Here is a 12,147-nt window from a genome sequence, read left to right as displayed (position 1 = left end):
TTCCTCTTATGCTAGGTACACGCGATACAATTTTTCTGTTAGATTTACCTGCCAGATCGATTGTTTTTTTTCAACATGTCCGATCTTAATTCAGATTGATTTTCTGATCGATTTTTCTATCGATTTCCATACAAGTAAATGAAAATCGATCAGAAAATGTATCAAGTTAAGGTTGAACAAGTTGAAAAAAATCGACCTGGCAGGTAAATATAACAGAAAATTGTTTCATGTGTACCTAGCATCAGTTTTGTGGATACATCTGATGTCTGTTTTATTATGGTGTTGGATAAATATCTGTTTCAATCATTTAATTATCAGGTCTGTGCCCATTTATTCTGTACTGTATTAATTTTTTTTTTTTATGAGCCTTTTTGCAGTTTACCTACTGTGACCCCTGTTCTTGTCATTCTTAGAATTCTGCAGGTTCCTTTTTGAATCTGTCTGCGCTTTGTCGTTTTATGAAACGTACAGCAACTCCAAGGGATGTCTGAAAGACCTTATTTGGTTGTCATAGACTTCATTAAAAGTACAGCACATAAAAAGAGCAGTTGTGGACTGCTATAAATAATTGCAACGCTACATAATTTCCATACCGATTTTTTTTTTTTTTTTTTTTTTTTTTTTTTTTTTCCCGTAGGAAAATCTTGTACAGCCAGACAGAAAGCTAGTGTCCTCTCATTTTATGTCTGAATCTGTGCAGCTGAATGTTGAGCTGGACTTTGCCACATAACGACATCACCTATACATATTTTCCAGCAGTTAAAAACTCCATGACATAAGTGCTGGTTTCTTGTGAACTATCACTACACACACACACACACACACACACACACACACACACACACACACTCACACACTCACACACTCACACACTCACACACTCACACTCACACTCACTCACACACACACACACACACACACACACACACACACTCACACACTCTTAGGCCACATACACACATCAGACCATAGTCTTTGGAAAATGAAAGATCACAGACCAATTTTACCCCTTTCCATGTAGTATGAGAGCCATATCTACACAGTCTTTTCTATGAAGCTGGACTCCCCATCAGAAAAAAATCTTTGCAAGATGCTGCACACACAGATGCTGTACAGACACAAAAGATCAGTATCTGCAAAAGATCTGTTCCTGCCAAAGATCCGTTCCTGCAAATTGCATTCATAGTCTGAGATCTGCAGATCATCATACACACCTTGTTTAACAGACATTCATCTGCAGATCAGACAATCATCTGCAGATCTGAAAATCCATCCTGGTGGATCTGATCTGCAGATGAATGTCTGTTAAACAAGGTGTGTATGATCTGCAGATCTCATAGACTATGAATGCATTTTGCAGGAATGGATCTTTTGCAGGAACAGATCTTTTGCAGGAACGGATCTTTTGAATGTCTACAGCATCTTTGTGTGCAGCATCTTGCAAAGATTTCTGTCTGATGGGAAGTTCAGCTCCATAGAATAGACTGTGAAGGTATGGCTCTCATACTACATGGAAGGGGGTAAAATTGGTCTGTGATCTTTCATTTTCCAAAGACTATGGTCTGATGTGTGTATGAGCCTTTAGTGTTCAACAACATTATTGGTGGAAGAATTTTTTTTCTCCTTGTTCTTGAGGCCTGCGTGTACATCCTGCTCCTCAGCAGGGTCCTTTGTGTAATAGTAGCCCTAAAAGCCCTGCCTATAAGAGTCAGGGAAAAACAGTCATAGGCCGTAATGTGAATTACGGCTATAGCAGAGCTCAGTCAGTAATTTGGGCGCCGTCAATAAACTGAGCCTTAATTACATTAAAAATAGTGCAAGTTTTCTGCCAGCAATAGCTGTAAGCCAATTTACATCTTATCCCAGTGGCAATGGCAGCCTGGAAAGGGAATGCTGGGACTTGCAGAAACAGGGTGAGCCGTTTTTGGCTTTACCCTGTGCCCAAATTTCCCAGCGCATTAATTACATGTATGCTGCCTATAACCTACTAGCTGTTGACTAATTGTGGCCTTAAAGTGAACCCAAGATGACAGTGATATGGAGGCTGCCGTATTTTGTACAAGTTGCCTGGCAGTCCTGCTGATCTATTTGTCTACAGTAGTGTCTGAAATACACCAGAAACAAGCATGCAGACAATCTGGTCAGATTTGTCATGCTTTTTCAGGGTCTATGGCTTAAAGTATTAGAGGCAGAGGATCAGCAGGACAGCCAGCTGGTCGCAATAGCAGCATAGGGGGCGATATACAGGCTGGGAACGCGAAGAATCACTCGCGTTTCCATGCCTATCGGCCAGTGACGGGCAAACCGGAAGTGTTCGCCGGCGGGTCCTGGAGCGTCAGAGCGGGGCTGCGAGGGCACCGATCGGCTGCTGGGGGCTGAGGGAAGCCCCAGGTGAGTAAATCTCATTTTTTATAGTTGACTTAAGTTTCCCTTTAAAGAGTCTCAGGCTGCTGGAAGGTTCCTGTGCCCTAAAGAGCAGTATTCCTTTACTGCCTATGATCACCTGCTCAGCAGGTGCATTACTCAAAGTACTACTGTTACACCACTCACATACCAATAGGTGTCCAGAGGTTAGCAATATATCTGTATTATCGGTGATTCTGCAGATCATCAATAATCAGGTATATATCTGCATTCTTGGTGATACTGCAGATCACCAATAATCAGATTCTCTCTGCGTGCTGACACAAATCGTTACACACACTAAGGAGTAATTGTGAAAGTTTTAAAGTTGTATTACACACTAAGCAGGGAGGAATGCTTCATAATTGTAGCTGCAGTGCTGGCCACAAAAAGCTAATCTCAGCAGAGGTAGAAGCAGAATGTGTTTAGGTAAGGGCTGGGTCACCAGGCCACCCACAGCAGCCCGGCATCTCATTGAAAATGCTTTTCTGCAACCGTGCAAAGCAGCATTTGTCGGCTGAGCTTCTTTGCTGCGCAGTTTTTCATTCCCGGGGAGGGGGACACGGAAGCATACTATGCCAGGATTGCCTAAGCACCCAGGCAGGTGACAGTGAAATCTTCAGTACTGTGACACAGGTATGTGGATATCCCTGATCCTCACTGAGCCCTCTGCTTCTCACCGGGACCTTCTTCTTCGCGGCCACACTCCCCTCTGTGTACACGTTTAGCCACACTGTGCAGACGCCAGGAGGGTTCATGCTTGTGCAGTGGCATGGAGCCGCTTATGTGCAGCCGCACTGTGCAGATGCCAGTAGGATTCACACCTGTGCAGTGCCACGAAGCCGTTCATGTGCAGCTGCACTGCGCAGGCACCAGTAGGCTTCACGCCTGCACAGTAGCATGAATTCACTCAAGCAGGGAGGAGAAAGCCACCCAGAAGCGGCTCCAAGCTACAGCATAGGCACAGGCCATACTTTGTATCTGCGCTGTGTGCCCGTAAGCACCATATTCAACAACATTGTTGAATATTTTCATAGGGTCCCAGCACAGCAACAGAGGGGCGTAAGAAGATCGGTGAAGCCTTTGGACTATACAGAGGCTTTCTTCTACTGAGGTAAGTATCTAGTTTTATTTTTTTGGGTCAGTTCAGGTACACTTTTTAAATACTTCCCAATGCATTGTATTTTAAAAGTTTTTTTCATTTTATTTTTTATACCTTGTATTGGGTGTTTTAAACAAATGTTGTTTTTCCCTCCTCAAGATAAAAGAACTGCCCACTTTAAAAGACATGGATTTCCTAAACATGAGCCAGAAAGTGTACATTGATGAGGAGCAGAAGAAGGTCTTCATGGAAAAACTGAAGCGAGATGTTGAGGTAGCCAACATACTTTCCTGGTTGTTTATTATTTGACTGTAAATGTGTACAGTACGGGTATTTTCTATTGCAATTTTTCTAAACTTTAGGTGTACAACTGTTACTATAAGCTGCACATCCTGTTATGTCAGTATTCTCTTAGTGTATCAAATATTTAATATATACTGTACATATTGATGAATTTTGTCAGAGGCTGGTTAGTAAACTGGAGCTGTGCTGAGCCTGAACTGCTTTTGGGATTCTCTCCCTCTGGTGGTGAGAAGTATCACTACAATGATTTGAAATATCTCACCCAGATCAGCATTTGTTGGAGCTGAAAACATGTTGACATACTTTGTGTATTTGTTCCTTTAATGCTGCTGTAGAGTTTTCACTTCAGCTGAATAATATGTGGATCTGTTATAAGTAAATGATAAGCACAGTGGAAATGGCATTACAAATTTTGCCAGTTTCAAATACATTAATATAAGATTTACACCGGTTGGGACCCTGTGCTCTTATACATCTTGGGCATTTTTGAAGGCGTTATTAATATATTAGATATATTACCAAAAGCATTGCTCTGTGCACAAGACAATTGACATTGTGATGTCTCTACAGGCAGCCCCATTGCCTGCAGCTTACCCATCACAAGTAAATAGCATCCAACCATGTTAGGTTTAAAATGTTGCTGTCACAATTCCCTGCATCTACATGCTCCCCTCCTCTCCCCTTTCCTCTTTCATTCATAACACCAGTAAATGCCACTCATCCTAGCTAGAGAGGCATTTAGAGGAATGTGCATAGTGGGGTGCACAACATGGAATAGTGTTACTCTGTGGTCAGTTCCAAAACCCCGTCCCCACCCCCCATGGACTGCTCTTTTTGCAACCTCCATTGTTATCTCTGTCAGTTTCACTGAGGTGCTGACTGGAGGTGCAAATTGCAAAAGTAATAAGAAAGGAAAACTGTTTATGGGACAACCCAGCTCAGGGAACAATACATATGTACAATAGCCAAGCGGCAGTAATAAGCTGTTGCTGCTCACAGTGAAGACTTGCTGCAGGATTCTATTGGTAGTAATAACACAGGGTTACTGCTGCTCGGCCAGCAGGTGGATTTCCTCAGTTTTTCCACCTCCCAGTCCAACACTGCATCTGTGCTCCTGTGATTTTATCATAGCACATATCTCCCTTCAGTTTACAAAAGCAGAAATATCAATTTGTTGACACCAGCTGCTAGTCATTAAGGACCAGTTCACACGAGCGCTAAATGTGTTTTTGGCGGGCAAGAATTGCAACGCTAAAAGGGATCATGCACTGCTTCCATTCAAATGAATGGATGGGTTTTTAAAAAGCTGGAACTGCCTTTTTCTGTCGTCCGTGTCAACGCCGGTCTCCACCGCTGCTAGCATTGGCTGAATGAGCTATCGCCCTGGCACCCATGTGAACTGGCCCCAAGTCCTAGTTGCTTTTTTTCCCATCGACTAAGGGACAGAATCTGGGGTGCTATGTTACAAAACAAATTACTTATTGTTTACTGCTTTTTTTTTAACGTGTATGGCTGTATAAATGATTCAGACCATTTTTGGCAATGACATAAAGTAGTGGCACAGCTTAGGGTTGTCTAAGACAGTGCAGTAATGATACAAACAACCAGAAACCTACATACATGCCCAAGACTGTTATGGTTTTTTACGGTCAGCCATGATATTCTCAGGTGAACATCTAGCATGAGTACAGCTGTCCTACACTATTAGTGATCTTGTTGCAGTGGATCACTAACGGCTAGCCAGTGGGTATACTATCGGCATATGTAGTGTGTGTGTGTGTGTATATATATATATATATATATATATATATATATATATATATATATATATATATATATATATATATATATATATATATATATATATATATATATATATATATATATATATATATATATATATATAATATTTATTATTATTTTTTTTTGCAAGCACTAGAGTGGGCCAAATGGGATGTTTTGTCTTGCGTAGCAGGAACAAAGCCTAACAGAGCTGCGAACCAACTCTATCCAAATCTAAAGTAAATGTTTTTGCTGAAGTTATTCTATTAAGTGGAGTCATAGCTGTCAAATGAAATGTATGATGTTTAAAGGGCTTGTATTTGTTCAGTTTTTAGTGCAGTTAAAGATCATGGATTACAGTCTGCTGCTGGGAATTCATGATGTCACTAGAGCAGAGCAAGAAGAGGAGGAGGAGCTGGAAGAAGAGGATGGTGAAAATGAGGGTCCAGGACAATATACCGCTGCAGGTTCCTATGGAACATCCCCTGAAGGAATCGCTGGCTACCTAAACTCTCATAAACCCCTGGGCCCTGGGGAATTCGACCCCTACATTGATGTCTATGCAGTCAAAAGCTCTGACAGTAAGTCTATCATTCATTTATATGGCTAGGCAGGACCTTTTGGTTCAGAAAGCAGAAGCCTAGGAGTTTCATATTTTCAGAAATGAAGGAATATTGCTCATCTACAGATCTGGGGGTGGTTCTGGGAGTAGCACATGTATTCATGGTGAATGAAGTGCTAAACTGAGTCATGAAGTTAATAACTTATGCAGCCATTACTTTGACAAATGTATACACTTTGATTTGTGTGCAGACTACTGCAAATACTGACAATGGCCTCAATTCACTAATTCTCCTGTCTTTTTAAAAATGTTTCGAGTTATCACCATGGTGATAAGGCATGTAGTATTCACTAAACCATTTACCTCAGACAAACCTAAAGTTCATTCTTCTTCTGTCTTCTTTCTTTAAGTTAAGATGAGATCTCTAAAGTTAACGCTTCAATCCTTAAAATAACTCCAGAATTCTAAAGTTTAAAGTGAACCAGAGATGAATCACCCTCATGTATTTTACCATATATATCAGTGGCAACATTAAGGCGTGTACACACGCCATTCTTCCGCAAACAACGGGTCCGCCAGAACACCCCGCTGGGTGGACATTCTGCCGACAGTAGCACGTGTGTACGCGCTGTCGGCAGACTGATCAGGCTGTTTCCGAACGATTTATATCTATCCTATATCTATATATATAGATAGTGGTTAGCTCTCTCGCCTTGCAGCGCTGGGTCTCTGGTTCGAATCCCAGCCAGGGCACTATCTGCAAAGAGTTTGTATGTTCTCTCCGTGTCTGCGTGGGTTTCCTCCGGGCACTCCGGTTTCCTCCCACATCCCAAAAACATACGGATAAGTTAATTGGCTCCCCCTAAATTGGCCCTAGACTACCGTACTTACACTATATAATATAGAAATATGGCAATGGTAGGGATTAGATTGTGAGCTCCTTTGAGGGACAGTTAGTGACAAGATATATATATACACTGTACAGCGCTGCGTAATATGTTGGCGCTATATAAATACTAAATAATAATAAAATATATATATATATATATATATATATATATATATATATATATATATATATATAATTTTTTTTTTTTAGCAAAAAAAAAAAGAAAAAATGCTGCACAACAGTGGAGAGTACAGCAACAGTTACAGCCTGTCCATCCAAACTGAAGCCAGTGCATGTCAAGGGAGTAGTTTCCATTGCATGCAAATTTTCAGATGCGCCATCCTTTGCCCACATATTACAGCACCCTAGGGTAACTTCTGTGGGGTGGGAATCTGGATATTATGCTACTGCTGCCCCATTAAAGTATGCTTAATTTCACTGTAATATATTGACTCTTATGTTCCGTTCTCACAGGTGCCCCGCAGAAAGAGGTGTATTTCATGGGACTGATTGACATTTTTACACAGTATGATGCAAAGAAGAAAGCTGCTCATGCAGCGAAAACTGTTAAGCATGGGGTAATGTCAACACTAAAATCATTTATCTGTCATATTGGGTGATAGGCTTATACTTAGTATCATATTGCTGTTTTATAATCTACGACAACGTAGTGATAGAAAACTATGGTTTTATACGTATGTTCTGAGCATGTATATATACTAGGGCATATTTATCAATGCCTGCAGTGAAAACTGGAGCAAAGGTTTTAAGTTGCAGCAAAATATCTGAGCTACAGATAGTCCCCTACTTGCAAATGACTCGAGTTATGACGTTTCAGAGATACAAAGTTGTCTTCATGTACAAAATATACAACTGTTTTTTTATTACATATATTTGCTGTCACATGTTATAGTATAAACCATTATAAGTAGCACAAACACTCTAAAAGGAATCTGAAGTGAAAATAAACTTATGACGTGTATGTGTAGTACAGCTAAGAAATAGAACATTAGTAGCAAAGAAAAGAGTCTCATATTGTTTCCAGTACAGGAAGAGTAAGGCCCCATTCACACTTGAGCGTTTTGCCGGCGATTTCGGCAAAACGCTCAAACGCCAGTGCTTTTGAAAGAGCTAGTGTAATAAAATCCTATGGGCCCGTTCTTACTTGGGCGATTTGCGCTAATCGCCACAAATCACCCAAAATCATGAAACACAAACGCGTAGCCTGCACCATTTTCAGGCGATTTCCCGGGGATCCCATTTCAGTGCTACAGAAGCGCTAAACGCGATCGCTGAGAAATCGCTGCACTGTCCAGTGATTTTTCTGCGTGAAATTACACAAAAATCACTCCTGCAAAACGCCAGCAAAAATTGCGGGCGTTTTGCGCATCTAAGTGTGAATGGGGCCTTAGGAAATGTCATTTATCTATGCAAATCGAGCTTCTTCTCTGAGCTCTCCGACCAAACTTTGCTCAGCTACGGTGCTATTTTCTGAAGCACTTAGGGCCCGTTTCCACTAGAGCGAATCTGCATGCGTTTCCTGCATGCAGATTTGCACAACCAATACAAGTGGATGGGACTGTTTCCACTTGTCAGGATTTCTTAGCGTTTTTCTGGGCAGGAAAAATCTGCATGGCAGAGCCATCAGAGAATCGCATACAATGTAATTAATAGGAAAAACGCATGCGTTTTGTCATGCGTTTTTGTCATGCGTTTTCGAGTAAAAACAATGTAAAAAGCGCACCAGCATTGACATGGTTAAAAACGCTTGGCCACAAACCGAATGCGAAATCGCTTAGAAAAACGCATGGTAAATCGCACGTGCGTTTTCCGCACTGGAATCGCAACGCACAAGTGGAAACGGCCCTTATACATCAAAGAAACAGTGAAAGACAACTTTAGATAAGCTTTTACTGCAGGGAAGTTCAAAGGGCCATTAGCTCTGCTCTGTTTCATAGTTGAAATTGCAGAGTGTAGTTTGTAAACAGCAAATATTAGAGAATGATGTAAAAACAAACAACAAAAAGCTATATAACTCAAAATGAGATTTTTTTTTTTTTTTTTGCTAGTAATGTTCTAGTAATTATTCGTACTACACATGCAATTCATTAAATCATACTTTATTTTGCTCTTTGGTGTCACTTTAAAAGCACATTCAAAACAACCCAAAAACATCGTTTATAATATATGTCCAAATCCTGTGTTGTCAGAAAGAAAATCATTTATCCATGTTTTACCACGTTTAACTCATTACTCCACTTACAATCTCCCAGAATGTAACCTATTAGAGGACTGCCTGTATATCAATCATGAGTTCCATTGTAACTGCTTTGATAAGTATGCACACCTGGGTCTGAAACAAACATGCCATCAGTGAAGTCAAGAATGCAAGAAATTGTTCTGTGGCTCCCAACATTTACCCCAACAAAAAAATGAGTGTTTAAAGTTGACTACAGCTAGAAGTGGTTTAATATCTGTATTTGAATACACCAACACAGTAGTATAAACCTCAGTAGCAAGCTATGGTAGCCATAGTTGATGGTTAATTTCCAGTACTTCTGTCCGAATCAGCAAATGCAGCCACTAGCAGCATAGTAAATCAAATACCTATTTAGCATGTTAGAAAGAGAAGTTCTGTGACTGCTCAAAGTACCTGCTTTTGGTTCTTAATTGCCAAACCTTGGCATACCGGAACGTACCTATAAGGTAATATGCAGACCTCTAGAGAGCTCTACCTTGTTGGACGTACTTTCCAGAATATGAGCAAGGTCAGCAGGAGAAGATTTCTTTGATCTAATAGTTGGCCTTTTATGAGCTGCTTAGAATGTATAAACAGACTTTTTTCTTCTGTGACATAAGGTGGTTAATCAGATGCTAATAACTGAGTTGATGATTTTATAAAAATCTATGTAGCTTAAAATTGGACCAATGAAATGCAGCTATGGTGATTATACTACAGATAATGGGAGTGATTTACAGGTTGTCTTAAAGGTTTCAAATGAACGTGTGCAAGTTCCTAGTGATTTCATGTTGGGGCTACATGGGCCAAAATTTCGTTCCCAGAAATCGCTCTTTCTTAGTAGCAAAATCGGTCTTGAAATATGGTAGCAGTTTCTAGAGTGGTTTGCGATCTCTAGTGACCACAGGCCTAACCATGAGGTCTGTGAATTTACGCTCCATTAGGAATATGAAGTTCCTGGCAGGGTGCAAATTTTCATGGAGCTGGTGAATGTGTGCGGGTGTCAGGGCATCCTGTGAATATGGTTCTGTTCTACTTTTTTTTTTTTTTTTTTAATTCATGTTATGATAAATGCTTTGTTGGAATATTCAAATGTATATTTTTAAATGAATGGCTTACCGGTATTTTCCGCTTTTCAGGCTGGAGCAGAGATCTCGACGGTACATCCTGACCAGTACGGGAAGAGATTCTTGGAATTTGTCACAAACATCTTTGCTTGAAGAACCTGCTTCAGACTGATACTTCAGATTTCATCTAAGGCCTCCTACTAAAAATATCTATGTTGATCTACGGCCAGGGTTTTTTTTTTATAGCTTTGTTACTTTTTCAAATGACTTTTTAATCTAAAGATTTTTACCACAACACTGGCAATCAACATGAAGAAGAGGCACAGTGTATTTTTATTTCAACACTAAAGTTAGAGGATGTTAATTCTGATGGACCAAATATATAAACCTATATGACAATGTCGCTAAGTTAATGCTGTTTTGTAACCAGAATCCAAGTTGGGAAATGGAAAACTACCTGTCATTACCCTTGTTAAATTGCGTTACTGAAGATCTTTAGGAAACCAGTTGTGTTTCTGTTCTGTAAAGACATATAGACCTGGATAGAGACATATATTAGTCAAAAAACACATTTGTTTGCTGTCTGAAAGTGGCTATAGGGCGCTGATAATACATGCTCATACATAGTCTTTCCATGTACTGCTAAATCTGATAAAATAGGTTTTCCACTCCCAACAGATCATCAGGGCCTATTGTGACCAGACTCATTAAAGAGAACCAGGGATGAAGAATACCGGTAAATAGAGTTATACATACCTGGGGCTTCCATCAGCCCCACAAGCCTGGTTCTCTCCCACGCCGACATCCTACGCTTTTTCTGTCCACCGGTACCGGGTCCCGTAAATTCGGCCAGTCGACGCAAGCGCAGTACGCTCCCTCCGTACTGCGCAGGCACATGTGTACAAAGCCGGAGGGAGCCCCTGTGTATGCGTACAACTGGTCGCGTCTGGCAGAAGTGACAGGACCCGGTACCGACGATAGAGGCAGCGGAGGATGGCGGCGTGGGAGCGATTATGGGGCTGGAGGAAGCCCCAGGTATGTATAAACCCTTTTTTTTAATTTTTAAGGATCCATCGTCTCTGGTTCCCTAAAGGTAGTAATTGAGCAGGCCTAGAGAAAATGTGGAGCTGACACAAAAAGCTGTAGTTGCTTTTAAGTGAGCAATACAAGGCGGTTATAGGGCTAAAGGTTAGGGTAAACCCCAAGGGCTGTCATTAGACTACTCATGGAGGGAATATCCACTTTATTGATGAAAGTGAATAGCTTTTAAAGGTTTGCTTGTCTGAAACAAAACTTGAGCTCCTAGATTGTATGGCATAGATTCTCCTTAGAAACTATTGTGTGACTGGTGGATTTTGGATTTTAGTGATTAAGCTGGCCATACACTGAAGGTGGCCATACGTCAGGTGACTTGGCTGCCAAACGACATTCCAATTATTATAATTCAACAGGATGAAAATCGGGCAACGCGACACAGGATAGGTAATGTATAAACGCACATACAGTCCTGGCCAAAAATTTTGAGTCTGTCACAAATATTCGTTTTCACAAAGTTTGCTGCTAAACTGCTTTTAAATTTTTGTTTCAATTGTTTGTGATGTACTGAAATATAATTATAAGGATCTGCATCCTTGTAAAACCACAAACGACCAGCCGCCGCCTATCGGCGTTAGCTGGTCGTTAAGTGGTTAAGATCTGGAGAGTTTCCAGACCATGGACCCAAAATTTCAATGTTTTGGTCCCCGAGCCACTTGGTTATCACTTTTGCCTTATGACACGGTGCTCCATCGTGCTGGAAAA

The 12,147-nt window shown here is 40.8% G+C and overlaps 1 protein-coding gene across 1 annotated transcript in view; it reads left to right on the top strand.

Moving 5' to 3' along the window:
- The window catches only part of PIP4K2C (phosphatidylinositol-5-phosphate 4-kinase type 2 gamma), a 102,115-nt gene extending 91,365 nt beyond the window's left edge, over positions 1 to 10,750 (top strand). Inside the window, exons 7-10 of the mRNA XM_068267436.1 lie at positions 3,665 to 3,778; positions 5,919 to 6,171; positions 7,516 to 7,619; positions 10,420 to 10,750. Of these exons, the coding sequence (XP_068123537.1) occupies positions 3,665 to 3,778; positions 5,919 to 6,171; positions 7,516 to 7,619; positions 10,420 to 10,500 (552 nt within the window). The 3' untranslated portion in view covers positions 10,501 to 10,750. The remainder of the gene's footprint in view (positions 1 to 3,664; positions 3,779 to 5,918; positions 6,172 to 7,515; positions 7,620 to 10,419) is intronic.
- Positions 10,751 to 12,147: the final 1,397 nt, after the last annotated feature.

This window comes from Hyperolius riggenbachi, chromosome 2 (assembly GCF_040937935.1).
Source record: "Hyperolius riggenbachi isolate aHypRig1 chromosome 2, aHypRig1.pri, whole genome shotgun sequence".
In the NCBI taxonomy this organism is placed as follows: Eukaryota; Metazoa; Chordata; class Amphibia; order Anura; family Hyperoliidae; genus Hyperolius; species Hyperolius riggenbachi.
Note: the sequence above shows the minus strand (reverse complement) of the source record. Positions and strands in the feature narration are given on the sequence as shown.